Genomic DNA, 15,044 nt, shown 5'->3' with positions numbered 1-15,044 from the left:
AAATTCTTACATACATTGTGTTACTGTTATTGCCCTGACGACTGAAAATAACATGCTCTGAAACTACTGTAGTTTATCAAAAGCCATAGTGAAAAGGTGCTAGATGTTCTGCTTTTAGGTATGAAAACTCACTTGCGTGAATGCAATAGTTTGTCATGGATCCCATGTATTCTTGAAGCATGTTATACTAATACCCAGAAACAATGTTAGTGAAAATCAATATAGTTTAAGGGTTAAAAAAAGAATAGTATTGTCATACTTATTTCAGTGTAGTACTGTACCTGCCTATCAGACTCTTCCTCTCAGTGTATCAATATCTTAAAATGTATTGTTCACATATAGATACCTTAACTCATGTCAATGTTAGCACTATTATTTCTGAAATAAATATTGAATTGACAATATTCAGATGTTAAATACAAAGAGATGCTCCCATTATAAGGACTAGGTAATGAAGTAATTTTCAACAGCAAATGAGAATAGAGTCTTGTAGTCTTTCTGTTAAGCGTTATTGAAATAATCTCACAGCTTGCGTGGTGCAAAAATGTGTTCCAATGAGCAGCTAAAGTTTATTTAGGATTTGTGATTGATTGCTCCGTAGACGCCATTTATTGTTTACCAATGATTTTTGCTGTGGTGGGATAGTGGTTTACTGTTCTTACTCTCCCTGGCCTCTAGGGGTCCTTTGCCTGAACACCAGTTTACCCACCCGCCAACAGAGCCAGGGGCATGTGTTCTGTGTTAGGCAGATATTTTGCTTTGGTACTTGCACATTTACAGTTACCTCATTTTTTCCATGTTTGTATTGAGGGGAGTGGGCGGGGGGAGAAAACAACTAATATATATTATATATAGGAAATGGTTCTAATTGTTATAATTTTTCATTCCATTGGAATCATATTGTTTGTAGCATTTAACATAACTAGTTAGTGTATTATATATACATCTGTATACTGTTTGAAATTTTTAAGATTTGTACTTTTTTTAAATGAAAGTTGCTAGTTATGCTTTACCAAGTAGTGCAATCATATTTTTTTTTATTGTTGTGGCTGATCTGAGAGGGTTGTTCACTAATAAATGTATGATGTATACCAATATCACATTTGTCGTAGTTAATTTAAAGGATAAGCTGCTGTACTTAACACTAATTATGATACTGTAAAAGTGATGACATTTCTAACAAGGGATGCTAAACTGAAAGCACAAAAAAATATATACATCTCAAGAGCCATATATGTAGAAAACATGTCAAGAGTTTTTTGTAACAAGGGCCGATGCTAGTGTTGATGATGTGGTTCCCGCAGCTGCATTCAAACTTTGCTTCCTGCACCATTAGCCTCACCTGAACTCTCTGATAGGCAAATTTTGGAGACCCAACTGTTGTTTACATTCTCCAGAGTTTGTCTTAAAACGGCTTTAGTTTCTCTTAAGGATGATGTTAAACATTAAATCATAGCACAGACACACCAAAAAAAAATCAGCTTTTCCGATAGATCTCCTTACATCAAGCAATTTGTACATTCGCAATAAACCCATGTTTTTAAAATGTTTTTAATTTATAGTTGGAAAATTACATCTTTACATGAGCCCATTCAGATGTTACAGGCAAAACAGGCATTTATGAGTAACCACAGGCACACTATGGGCAGACTTGTACTATGCTAGATAAAGCCACATGTAAAAGCTGTGGCCTTTGTTAAATATTGTCTTTTTAAACTTCATGAGCTTGAGGCAGTCTGCTTTACATAGTTACCAACCTGCGTTTGGTCATTATATGACAGATGAGTCAAAAAACAAAGAAAAAAAGTCAGGTAAGTTTTGGAGGATTTAAATATCTAACTTATGTACAGGTCATGGCTCATTTAAAACAGGGTTCCCATATTTCCTTTATGTCCCAATCCATTAACCTGTTCCCTGAAGTAGTACATTAGCTCTCCAGACCACATTGATAAACAATCACAGCAGTACCGAACCAAAACCAGGTCTGTGCTCGTCATCCACTGAAGGAGGCGTGTGTAAACTTTAGGCAAAGAGGGTGATAAATTAGGACAAAATGGAGCACACAAGAAAAGAAAAAGGGATTCACGCCATCATAGAAGTCCATAACTTCATGCTGCATCCCGTGTGTATCTGTAGTTTCCCAGTTGACATGGACTTACTTAGGAAATTGTTGTGGTTTTGACAAGGCTATGCTACCGTTGAAGTAGGTGATTAATTAATTTGCTGTGACATTAACTGGTAAGGAAATACAATAATTAACTGTTAACTAGTACAGATGATGGAAAACACACCTCTCTCTCCACAGGGATATAAAGATGCGTTCAAGGAAGGACTTGAAGAAATATTTATTTGATAAAATTCAAGATTTTCCAGGCTACTGGGAACCCTGTAAACACAACCAAACAAGGACTGGATGCTGGGTGGTTTTGATTAGTTCAGGTAATGATTTTATCTCAATAACCCCCCCTTGTGCATAATGGCCATTTGACAAAAGTAAAATGAAAAAAGGGTAGAGGGCGGTTGGGCATTGAAGGAAAATGTGTTTCCAGGTAGAGGAGGTATGTCATCTATTAATCATCCGTAAGGTCCTGAACAAAAAGGACCTCGGAGCGGCTGAGTCCTGCCTCTTTCAGTGTGGGCGGGTTGGGTTGCTCCTCAGTCGGGAGGCAGGGCAAGACTCGGCGAGGGAAGTTTGTAACTATCTGAAACTTCTCGGGGGTTTCCTTCAACGAGAAAAGGAAGTCGTATATAACCTGAAGAAAAAAAGAAACCATTCAATGAAGAACAGTATCTGAGAAGAAAATGCTTAATTCACATGTGAGCCAAGTCTGTGTCAGATGAAAAAACTTCAAATTAAAAAGGTGTTAAACCACCTTTGACCAGTATCAACATTATTAAGGTTGTTTATAGAATCTATTTCAGCTTTGACAAAATCTAATTTCATTGGGAACCTGCAGAAAACAACTGTATGAGAAAATGGTCCAGGGCTGCCTGAGTCTTGATGACTGGTACTCACCGTCAGAGACTGACCAAACAGGAACCTTCTCTCTACTCGTGTGTCATTGGGCAGCTTGAACACTATTTTGACACTCTCTGGATCATCTGCAGGCGGCTCAGGGGGAAGACATTCTGACTTCCTCTCTTTCTCCTCTTCAAGTGTCTGGAGTCGCAACAAAATGTTACAACATGAATCAGAATAGGTTTATGAATCAAAAATGATTGTTATGTATACGTAAAAAGAAAATAAGACCCACTCTTCGTCTCCGCTCCTCAGCAAGAGCAGTCTGTAGAATCTTCTCCTCCTCTTGCCTGATCTGCTCCTGCTCCTCCCTTTTCTTTCTGTCCTTCTCCTGGTCGGCCTGGAGGGAGGCCAGATAGGCCTCATCCTGCTGCTGCCGTAGCACTTGTGTCTGGTTCCTCTCCTCCCTGATTTAAAATATTAGTCATTAGCTGCACACGAATCCGCACTGTTTGCCAACCTGAATTTTCAACTTAATGTCTGTGTTTTTTAATGTAAAAGAACCACACATAATTTTCTATATCGGATTTAGTTGTTTGTGTCCAATATGCTGATAAACTTTTTCAAAGTGTCAGTCTGGAAATAAAGGTAATATTGTGCCGAAATTTTTTTTATCAGACAGTGGCATGGTTAGCATTTTATGTGGTATATAAAAGGCCAATTTAAAAGTATAAAACTTTTTTTTTTTAAACTATTATATGTATCTGGTACTCGGGCAGAGTGTGACATTAAACAAACTGTTCTTGGGTTTAAACTTCAAAATGAGAATTAAGTCAGTTGATCCAGAAAGTCAAACATTTGAACCTCAATTAAAACATCTAGCTCCCAGTTTGTCTTGCATTAGATGAAATGTATAAAAGGAAAGCAGTCAGTTATTATCCATCACAGATTTCTCTTACCGTTCAAGGCGCTCCGACATCAGATATGTTTGGTTGGCATCCATGATGAAGGTGAGCTGATTGATGAAGTCCTCCGGCTGAATCAGGCCCTCAAGCCTTCCCACCACTGTCATCTTGCGATCTTTCAACATAATCATGGCCAGGAATGGATAGGTGTTCTCCCGCAATGCTTGGGACACTGGAACACACCCAGATATAACTGTTATAACGCAGTTTATTACTATAGACCAGTGGTTCCCAAACTTTTTACAGTCCCGTACCCCTTCAGACATTCAATCTCCAGCTCCGTACACAAATAATCATCTGTTCACATTTGATTTTCTGTCATTCGGTCGAAGAAAACTTTGAGTTTGTCTCACCCCTCTTTCATACAGAAGATACATGTGTGTATGCACCAACATGTCTGATTGCTACTAAGCATATTTTCCTGATCACATTACACAATTTCACAGTAACAGCTGATCTAGAAAAATGACATGTTCAACAACAACATTTGCGTACCTCTGAAGCCCTCAGGCTTGCTGGTTGAGCATGCCCAAAAGAGCATTTGTGTGTTGAGGAAGGTAACGACCTCTTCTGTACATAAGGTCGAGCTATGGAGAAACAGATCAGCAGCACAATTATTTTTAAAGATAACATCATAACAACTTGGTTAGAAAAAACGGTAATTATGTGAATATATACACAATTTAGAGTTTATGTGCTAAACCATTTAACCAGCAGAATGTGCTTTGAGTAAAAATCAAAATAAACAACTGTACAAAACAGACATCCAGCGATATGAAACACTTTAGGTCATAGAAGTTAAAAAAAAGTATTATACCAGCAAAACTCATTAGTGTCTTGATGATCATCTCCATGAAGGTACACTAATAGGTAGCGGAGCTCCCGTTTGGCATCATTCAGTGCCTGCACATATCACAGTGAACAAAATCACAACATGCTGCAGTTTATCTTTGCTGTATGACTGAACTTGATTCAAAATTTGTGTTTCTGCTGCCAACATATCTCTGCACGTACCTGGCTGTATGTCCCCTGGTAAAATACAGGGTGTGCCCGACCATACCTCTCCTCAAAACTATGAATGAAGGACACAACGTCTCCGACAGGGTCTGTCACGCGACCACGCGGATCTGGCCTGACGAACCGCAGGGCAAACCTTCAGGAAAAAGACACTGCGACGGTCAATTACCATCCTCTAGCAAGCAGCTCCATGTATAACTCAATGTGCTTGAATTACCTGAATATGTCCAGAAGTGTGTAATATGTAAATCTGAATGGTAGCATTATCAAGTAGTAACTCCATCCTAGTAATCCCTGAAAAGAACAGTCAATGCAGTTTTTTTAAAGAGGAATTGTGCGATATGAGGTATTTCCTAGGTATTGTGTAATAACAATAAATTAGAAGTAAAGAAATCACTCAGAATTTTTAATGTTACAGTCATATCCGAGTGATACCATCAACAATGATACATAAGGGAATCTAGGCAAGAACGGACATCCTGTATTTTATTTTGTGAACAAATCTAAAGAACCGAAGTGAAAGTGTGCAGACCTACCCTGGGCTGTGGCCTTGACACGATGTAACTATATACTCTATGGTCTGCTGTATTGACCTGTAATGGTCTGGATGGTGGAGGGTTAAACACACTGGGAACTCCTTCCTGCTCATTGAGTCTATCTTGTACTGCAGCCTGAAACACATGAGTAAGCCAAGAAAAAAAAAGCAAATTAATCAGAGCAAGAAAGCACAGTTCCCAAAATTTATTAAGAATAAAGATGTAAAACAGATGCACGGAAATGCATCTGAGACTTTACCTCTATGTTCCAATTATGCTGCTCTAATGTTCGGCGACATTGGTCCATGGACTCCAACCCAGTTAGGTCCTGATAAACATGAACAAAGTATGATTAAAGGGCTCGGGTTGCTCAGAAAGGCAAAGATGTGAAAAATGAGGTTGAATTGGGTCATTTGTATGGTTGATTAACTACCCTTTAGTTAAACAGCTATCTTATCTCGAAGCTAACGTCAAAATCAACACAGTAAACATGTTTAACCCAAGAAGGCTCATGCTAGCTAGCTCTGAAAAGTCGATCATGTATTTCATCGGAGACTTCGAGAGCTTTACAACAACTAAAGAGTCAAACGAGAGGAAAGTTGCATTATCACATCGACATATACATGATTGTTTGAATGAACAGGTCCAAAAACAGCTGGGAAACTTCAGTGACAGCTCCATCATGACTGCTGTGCTAGTGTGAACTCAGCAACTGTTCCAGGAAGCGTCAGTGGAGAGCTAACGTTAGCCGAGTTGACTTCAAGTCATAAAATACAAACAACACGCACCAAGATGGATGCTGATGAACCAAGCTGGAGAGGCTGTATCTATGTGAGTAGAACACACGACGGTGCGTTGTGTAAATCCATCCATGGCCCTTAAACTGTGCTAGCTTGTTAGCTACCTTTGCTAATGCTAGCTAGCTCCGCTAACGCTAGCTGTGGCTCCAGGAGACGGCTCTGGTTTGGGGGTAACGGAGCCGAAGTTGACTGAGCAAAATGCGCTTCAACGCGCACACATTCTCCTGTTCACATTGACATCGAGTCACCGGGACAGTGTTGGCATGAGAAGTTTCACACAGAAGCGTGTTGGTGTTGTGTTGAGGCTGTCTACCTGAAACTGGAGGAGTTTTTCAGTCTGAGCCTGGGATAATTCTGGCTCCTCTGGCGCCGCCATCTTACCTCACCAATCATCCAGCAAGTCGTAACAACGTCAGCTGCCTTTTCCCGGTGCGGGCCCTGCTGCCGGGCCCTCTGCGCGCTACCGCCATCTGGCGGTGTGGATGTCCCCCCGCCTGCCAATGCTAGTGCGATCTGATCAGGACTTGTAACCAGGGACTTAAAAGTGACTGTACCAGGGCCGGCCCTGGCGATGTTGGCACCCTAGGCGAGATTTCAAATTGGCGCCCCCCAACATACACACGCAAACTGTCATGCATCCTATAACTTTTGGACTGTATACAGATGCACACACAGGCAGACACAATTGGCTGGAGAGGCGGTGGACTAGTGGCAGAAACTTGGACTAGTGGCAGAGAAGGGGTCTCTGGTTCGATGCTGGTTCGACTCCACGGTACGTCTCCTCGTCGTTTCAACGAAAACTTACCTGGATGGTATAACAACATAAAAAGACGAACCTGGACCTGTCCAAAGATCAAAAGACTATTCTCCCTACCCTGTCTAGTGCCCCTGAGCAAGGCACCTTACTCCCCCAACATCTGCTCCCCGGGCGCCGTACACGGCTGCCCACTGCTCTGCTCTGCAGTGTGTCCTGCACCAGATGGGTCAAAAACAGAGGACTAATTTCCCCATTGCATGAGTGTGTCTTTGCATGTTTGTGGGATAAATAAAGCGTTCTTCTTCTTAAAAAAATTGTAAGCTATAAATATAAAAATATATAAATATATTTAAAAAATATAAAGAGTCTGAAATCAGCTGTACTGATAGCATATCATGCCATGTCGACAAAAATAAACATTAATGATGTACGGTACGTCTCCTCGGAGTTTCAACGAAAACTTACCTGGATGGTATAACAACATAAAAAGACGAACCTGGACCTGTCCAAAGATCAAAAGACTATTCTCCCTACCCTGTCTAGTGCCCCTGAGCAAGGCACCTTACTCCCCCAACATCTGCTCCCCGGGCGCCGTACACGGCTGCCCACTGCTCTGCTCTGCAGTGTGTCCTGCACCAGATGGGTCAAAAGCAGAGGACTAATTTCCCCATTGCATGAGTGTGTCTTTGCATGTTTGTGCATGTTTGTGGGATAAATAAAGCGTTCTTCTTCTTAAAAAAATTGTAAGCTATAAATATAAAAATATATAAATATATTTAAAAAATATAAAGAGTCTGAAATCAGCTGTACTGATAGCATATCATGCCATGTCGACAAAAATAAACATTAATGATGTCCACAATCGGGGTGATTCTTACCTCTATATTGTTCTTTCTTCTCCTCCTCTACTTTGAGGTGCTTTCTGAATTGTGCACCTGATAATTTAATCTGTTTTTGATTCATCTTTGATTCTAACCGCAGTCTGTCACCGCAGCGTGTCTGTTACATTACATGTCATTTAGCTGACTCTTTTGTCCAAAGCGACTTACATTTTGAGTACAATCAATATTTAGGGAGCCCATCCAGGAGGATGTTTTAGATGCCGGCTTGCCTGTCCACGGAGCCACGGATGGTGGCATCAGCAAATGTCCCTACTATGCTGCCAAAATGAGTAGGATTTTATACTTCTCTTTGTATGCATCCTGCTGCTATGAGGAACTGTTGTGAGGTCGTTGTTGTCTAGGTTTGTTTTTCTCTTTTTGTGCATCCAGCAGCGTAGAGTGGAACGGCATATGCCTGTCAACTCGCCATGGCCAACCTCTGACACCCAACGGGACAGGTTCTGTTTGCGACTTGGATTGCTGCTCTGGCTGGATTCGCTGCATGGTATCTGATGTGATCCCGCCTCCAGCCTGTCATTTTGCTGCTGAGAGATGGAGAGGGAGAGAGGGAGGGAGGAGAAACATTGAAGTAAGGCGAATAAGGAGAGTGAGACCATTTCATAGTTTAATACAAACATTCTTTAGGGGTCCAAGCTAATTCAATATTGCACTTATTACTGTAACTGGCTTTACAGCTGACAATGATGCACCTATATACAATACACTACGAATTCATACTTGGCCTCAAGAAAGTTGGTACATGTGCACAAGTGATAGGAATCCGAAGCTGTTTTTCAAGACATAGCACACCTACACTTTGACAAGTGCATGTTTTATTAAAACTATTTCAGATAATTGAATGTCAACTGATGCATTTTGAAATGGTTTAATTCGTTGCTTTGGGTTTTTAAGCTATATTATGATTAAGGTGTAAACAGAGAAGTTTGAGAAGGACATTTTCTTCTTCTAATATTAATGGTTTATCTTAATTCTTCTAATAGACCTGTAGTTTATCTACTTGACGGTTACTTATGTTCGAGGTAGGTCTTTTAACATCTCATTTGTTTTGAATACACAAGTATCCACCATGGCTACAACTGGGTACCCATCATCCATATGACTTTGACGTAAGTTCAAACTTACTACAAACAACTTGCTGGATCAACGCATACTGCATGTGACTATGCAGTATTCTTTCATTAGCAAAGCTCATTCAGGACAACAGCTGGAGTGCAGCTGTTTGGTCACAGCCATGGAAACCTAAGTAATGATAGATGTGTTATGCATTCTCGTTTCTCAGGTTCCTGCTGCAGAAAGATGGCAATATAGTATGTTGTGCATGGACTGCCTGATATACCCCTGTAGTGTCCATGTTTAATTCATTTTCATGCAGTGTTTTTTTAAATGCTTAAAGTGTTTTTGGAAATACAGAAGGGACACATACTTGAATTTCAGGGACGCAGGTTGAGTAAAACTTAGTGTTACGTAGGGAGGACTAATTTGTGTTGGTTTTGAATTCTCTTGCATTTTCATTAACCCCAGTTCTTATATCCCTTTGTGTGTCTAACTGAACAGAGCTTTATTAGTAACTGAAGAGATACAGTAACCTTCATGGTATGAGAGGGAAAATCAAGTAGTATGTCCTGCTGCTAACGGTGAAATGAAACTCTCTTCTTTTTTTTCTGTTCATGCTGAAATAAAGTGGATTCACTTGGTCTGACGTTTTCGATCACATCTTTATAAAACACCTCATTAGCTTCACACTACAAACCCTGTGGGGGGGGGAATGTTATTTGAGAGAGGATTCCAGATTCATTCACTAGACTGGCACTCAGTAGAGCTCAACAGAGCCGTACAGGTTCATCTCTGATCCATGCAGCTTCCTTCTACCAAGTTTTGTGGTTATTGGTCCAGTAGCTTATTACATGTTGACTGACAAATCAGAGGTGAAAACATAACCTCCTTAGCAGAGGTAATAAAACCTCCACACATTTATCAAGGAAATGTCACCAACAATATTAATAATAAGAAACACAACAGGAAATTAAATGTAGAATGAAATGTTTCTAGAATATCTAAATAGTTGACGGGTAATTTTCTGTTGGTCGACATAATACATTTAAATTCATTAAATATAAAAAAACAAAATTTAATTAAATTAAATGAATAAAAAAATTTTTTTTAAAACCTGCGCGCAATTCTTGCGGAATGGACTTCTGTGCAGGATGTGCGCAATGGGCTTCTTTTTTTTAATATTTAATTTGAAATTGTTTTGGTTCATCTTTGTTTTTAAATTGACATATTATTAGATATTGTGCAATGAATAGGTGGTTGAAGTCCTGCCAACACGACAGCCTGTCAAACTTACCCATGAGGTCGGACCCAGCTCCTGTGTCCACTGGTGTCCTGGTTCCACCCATGGCAGCGTAGTGGCGTGGGGCTGGCTCATCCCTGCAGCCCAGGGAGGCATTTCTCCGCGCTGGTTCAGGGGTAAATGATGCTGGTCTTCACAGGTGACTGACCTACGTGTGTGGCCGCAGCGCTTCCCGGTTCTTCCCGGCATTACGCTGCCGGTGCGAACATGCGCGAGGAAATGAGGCGGACCACTTTTCGCGGCGCTTCTACATCCGGTGCGTCCCGGGGTTAGAGGATGATGGTGTGACATTAATATATTGTTTTACATTGCATGTGTCACATCATGATAATTCATTCTCTTGTGCCGCCCTCTCGGCATTTTTCACCCTAGGCAACCGCCTATGTCGCCTGTACCAGAAGCTGCCGCTGGACAGTTCTGTAGTAAGGGAAGCCAGCAAATTCATTCTAATATTAAAATCATTGTACACACACGAGTCAAAAATACATTGTATTTTAACTTTTTTAATTATAGTTGAAATACATAAAATGAGTAAAAAAACTAACCTGAATATCTAAACTATCATTTTAATGACATCACCTTTCTCAAAATTTGTATCAGACCCACTGATGGAGATATTGAGAATATAGTCAGCTGATTGAATGATAATAAAAAAAATGATTGGCTGCAACCCTACTCAGTATTTTGAACAACTTTCCTTGGTAAATTCTAGCTTTCTTTGTTATCTCTTATTTACCAAATCAAAGCAGAAACATGATCTTATCAATGGTCCTGGCTCTGCCATCATTTCAAATATTGGTTGTACAAAAAATGTATGATGTAAAATTATTAACTCTCTCTGAAAGACATTAAAGCAGAAGTTGTTCACGTCGAAACTTCCTCCACCAAGTCTCTCTGCCACTCTTTCTCACACACCCACCCACACAAACCTTACACATTCTGGACTACATGAGTGAAAATTAATTTATTTGCCCATTTGTGGTTTAAGTTCCGCAAACATTATCAAAACAGAAAAGAAAACCCCAGGTAGTTGTGTGAGTTGTCTGTGCACTAATGTACATTTCGCAAAAGAAAAACTGGCAGAATTACACACGTTTATTTTAAATCATTATCCCTATTTAACATTTAGCAAAATGTAGAGAGAAGAAAATCAGAAAACATCATTTGAAAATACAGAATCTGCGTTCCAATATCCACCGTTGAATCACTTTTTCCCCTCAACCAAAATTATGTGGTAGCCATGCTTAGTCTTGACAGGAGGGTCTGTGTAGACAGGTTTATCCATGGAGCTGATAGGCAGGGCAAATGCTGCCTCCTGGAAAGGTCCAACCATCGATCCACGCGTCATCCATCCCAGATCACCCTGTCATCGTAATAACAGTCAGTTACTCAATGCACCTGATATGAGTATCAAGCCAGAAATAAAGTGACACGAGGAACAAATGTTTAACTGCACTGAAAACAGTTTTCCAGTGCCTGAGAATGCATGAGTGTAGGTGTGGTGCAGAGATGTTTCAAAATAAAACATATTGGAATAACTAACCATGAACACAGTGAGTAAAAAAGTAATAATCATCAGTCTTGAATTTATTACCCTTCAGGACTCATACTGAGGTTTCGGTCTGAATATCATAAATAGCATCTCCAATCCCATAGTTATAATTATAACCACCATTGAAGATGTCAGTAGTTTTGAAGAGCAGACTTCAGCAAAAACTGTGTCTGAATTCAGCTCCCAGGATAAACGACTAAATACATACATACCATGGAAAATGATAAAAAAATGTAATTACAGAAGAACATCACTGTGAAGTTCTTGATGGTATAATACATGCACTAACTGGTTTGAACCTGGGTAAAACTGAAAAAGTAATTATAAGAGCATGTTCTCACTCCTTGTCTTGCTTTGTCTTCACTGAACTGTGAGGCCACTTCACTGAAACGGACGCCAGCCTTCAGCTTCTCCATTGCCTCCATACATTTTCCATGTTTTTCACAAAGGATGTGTCGAACCTAGGAACACACACAGTAAGAGCAAAGAGAATAAACAACAGTTAGGATACAATAACTTTTGCTTTTTAATATCAATGCAGATGTTCGGTTTAGCGCTTATATACTCCAGAACATTGCATCAGTGCAAGGCATAAAAACATTATTACGGTGAACCTGGCCGGTAGTTAATGTTCACATAAAAAAATAAGCATATGGGACAAATATGACCTCGGTGGCTTTGGCTATGATGTGATTGTTGGTGTCAGATGATCAGTTTTGATATTAATAGAAGTCGTTGGAGCGGATGGTTGAAAGGCTGTGGTAACACCGATAATAGGACGTCACACCTTGTTAAAGCCCTATGAGAAAAATTGTGATTTGTGAATATGGGAAACACAAATAAAAATTGATTGATTGATAACCACCCCTTACAATTTTAAGAAGATTAAGATACATTTATTTAAGATACATGTATTTGTCCCAAACACATGCACAGACATGCACAAGCACACTCATGCAAGGAGGTAAATTTAACCTCTGCTTTTAACCCATCTGGTGCAGGACACACAGAGCAGTGGGCAGCCATGTACGGCGCCCGGGGAGCAGATGTTGGGGGAGTAAGGTGCCTTGCTCAGGGGCACTAGACAGGGTAGGGAGAATCCTCTTGGATTTTAGGACAGATCAATCCAGGTTCGTCTTTTTGTTGTTTCTCCGTGGAGTCGAACCAGAGACGAACCAGAGACCTTTTCTGCCCATAGTCCAAGTTTCTGCCACTAGAAGGGGGGCATCAATAAAATGGATGCGCGTTTATTTGTGGTCTTACGGTGAAATTCCTTGAAAGTGTAAAGACACTTATAATGGACGTTTGCTTTGACACTGATAAGTTGCTTTCATTTAATATATGCTTTTTATAATCCTTGAGAGGTGACACAGATATTTCTCCTCACTCTTGTTCATGGTGACCCCCACTGTCTGGATGTCAAGTTTCAGAAGATTGTTACGGCAGAATATCTCGAATTTGGCTAATTGTTCCTCACGGCACCCATAGCGTGCTCATGTTAAACACTGGCGTGGCCGGGGTTCCACCAATATCGGAACACATGGCCACAGTGGAATGTGACGTGATCGTGTCGACGTGCAGTTTCTCTCGTCCGGTGCTGGGTGGGAGATCTATAGATAAGAACTGCGCAAGGTGTCAAGTGCACCGACACACAACTCGACCACACATTCACACTGTCGCCTGCTTCCAGTCAGCTCGCTGGCTCTGTGTAATAGGAAGTGTGCGGGGGTAGGAGGAGGGGGAAATCCCTCCATCACACGAAACCTGTCAAATGTTACCTTCACAGCGGTGCCTCCTTTAGCTGTTTTGTCTTTCTTATCCACGTCTGCGCTTTTTGCAGCTGCTCCTACACAACAAACAGTTGTTCAGCCACAGTAACAACACGGTCACGTTGAAACAAGCAGCACTGCATTATTCACTGGAAACATGTGTATAAATGTTGCTCGATTAAAACGTAGGAAACACAAACACAGTGAATATTCACTCACCTTTCTCACCTTTACCACCTTTACCCTTTGGAGGCATTTTACTCAAAAAAATAAAATAAAATAAAGAGAAATTTAGAGAGATATGAAACAGAGAAAAACCAACATTCACTCTGTCTCTGTTGTCACATGCGCAGGTACCTGCGCAGAGAGGGCAAACCACTCTCCTTCTTCAGCCAATTTCTGGTAGATTACGGTGAGATAATGTCCACATCGCCATCTAGTGTCATTCACCCATACTGCAGTTCAGTAAGTGGTATATTTAAAGGAAATGTTTAAATAGCAGATTCTTTAAGTTGTTTATTATTGGAGTCATATTGGGAGAAGCACCGTGAAACGTACTTTAAATGAGAAAGCCTTTCTTGATTATCTGGGCTGCTTTAGTGTTTGTCCCTTTCTTTTTGTTATCTTGTTCAATTGTGAAGCACTTTGTAACTGTGTTTTGAAAAGTGATATATTATATATATATATGTGTTTCTCATATAACTATATTATTATATAGTTAATTTCAAGGTCAACCCTAGCCCATAATATAGCAGTCATATATTTGTTACTGTCTTTTTAATTTGAGTAGCCGACTTAAAATGCATTTCTTTATTGATTCATTTAGCAGGCACGTAGCATTTCTTTTTCAGCATCAATAAATAGCTCGCCCCCTTTAGTACGTATAACTATTATTATAATGTTTTGCTGGTTGATAAATAACGGAGCAGAGTCTGGACTTTGAGAAGAATCCAAAGAAACGGAGTCAGCAACAAAAAGGAGATTTGTCTACAAGTTTTATTGTACCTTTACAATGTATTGTATTTTACAATGTTGTTACAGTTCTTAAAATTTTGAAATGCATATAATGGACAATGTGTTTACTGTGTAGTAACCAAAATAACAGCCAATCCATTATTACATTTAAGTAAATAAATAACAGATAGGAGATAAAACAGTAATGCTTGTACAAATTAAAGATTTTGTAAAGCACTGAACAAGATGCAAATTCTTATTAAACACAAATGATACAAAATGTAAGACCAGCATGAAAGACAAAAGAAATATGTATTTTTTTCAAAATATATTCTTAGAATAAGGAACAATTAGCATTTTATGTTTATTATCATTTACATTTATCTGTAACCTTGAAACAGTTGTGAGCTACTGATAAATATCTTTTTAGAAAACACAAAAGCAGAACAGCTTTACTCTCTGGCTGTTCTCCTATCCAAT

At 39.8% G+C, this 15,044-nt stretch overlaps 2 protein-coding genes across 3 annotated transcripts; both read right to left on the bottom strand.

The window, feature by feature from the left end:
* Positions 1–1,535: 1,535 nt before the first annotated feature.
* On the bottom strand, positions 1,536–6,661 carry faf2 (Fas associated factor family member 2). Its single transcript, XM_061079237.1, has 11 exons — positions 6,591–6,661; positions 5,737–5,805; positions 5,478–5,612; positions 5,159–5,235; positions 4,939–5,077; positions 4,742–4,827; positions 4,420–4,511; positions 3,919–4,096; positions 3,255–3,426; positions 3,017–3,160; positions 1,536–2,753 (listed from the first exon to the last, which is right to left on the bottom strand). The coding sequence occupies exons 1-11, from the start codon at positions 6,651–6,653 to the stop codon at positions 2,571–2,573; spliced, it is 1,338 nt and encodes a 445-aa protein (XP_060935220.1). The 5' UTR covers positions 6,654–6,661; the 3' UTR covers positions 1,536–2,570.
* A 4,577-nt stretch (positions 6,662–11,238) lies between these two features.
* On the bottom strand, positions 11,239–13,974 carry pin4 (protein (peptidylprolyl cis/trans isomerase) NIMA-interacting, 4 (parvulin)). 2 transcript variants are annotated; one of them, XM_061079507.1, is made up of 4 exons: positions 13,830–13,974; positions 13,620–13,687; positions 12,183–12,302; positions 11,239–11,652 (listed from the first exon to the last, which is right to left on the bottom strand). In XM_061079507.1, exons 1-4 carry the CDS (start codon positions 13,864–13,866, stop codon positions 11,494–11,496), a joined length of 384 nt encoding a protein of 127 aa, XP_060935490.1. In that variant the 5' UTR covers positions 13,867–13,974; the 3' UTR covers positions 11,239–11,493. The 2 variants fall into 2 exon arrangements, with proteins under 2 accessions (XP_060935490.1, XP_060935491.1); XM_061079508.1 differs by having other exon boundaries at positions 13,620–13,681.
* Positions 13,975–15,044: the final 1,070 nt, after the last annotated feature.

Source organism: Limanda limanda, chromosome 10, assembly GCF_963576545.1.
Source record: "Limanda limanda chromosome 10, fLimLim1.1, whole genome shotgun sequence".
In the NCBI taxonomy this organism is placed as follows: Eukaryota; Metazoa; Chordata; class Actinopteri; order Pleuronectiformes; family Pleuronectidae; genus Limanda; species Limanda limanda.
Note: the sequence above shows the minus strand (reverse complement) of the source record. Positions and strands in the feature narration are given on the sequence as shown.

What these genes read in the sequence shown, in the direction of transcription:
- pin4 (XM_061079507.1), bottom strand. Translation starts at nt 13,866, where the DNA reads ATGCCTCCAAAGGGTAAAGGTGGTAAAGGTGAGAAAG. An exon ending in AGGTGGTAAAGGTGAGAAAG is followed by an intron (nt 13,688 to 13,829) that starts GTGAGTGAATAT and finishes TTTGTTGTGTAG; the next exon opens with GAGCAGCTGCAAAAAGCGCA. An exon ending in AAGACAAAGCAAGACAAGGA is followed by an intron (nt 11,653 to 12,182) that starts GTGAGAACATGC and finishes TTACGATGACAG; the next exon opens with GGTGATCTGGGATGGATGAC.
- faf2 (XM_061079237.1), bottom strand. Translation starts at nt 6,653, where the DNA reads ATGGCGGCGCCAGAGGAGCCAGAATTATCCCAGGCTCAGACTGAAAAA. An exon ending in GACACTAATGAGTTTTGCTG is followed by an intron (nt 4,512 to 4,741) that starts GTATAATACTTT and finishes GTTTCTCCATAG; the next exon opens with CTCGACCTTATGTACAGAAG. An exon ending in CTGAGGAGCGGAGACGAAGA is followed by an intron (nt 3,161 to 3,254) that starts GTGGGTCTTATT and finishes TTGCGACTCCAG; the next exon opens with ACACTTGAAGAGGAGAAAGA.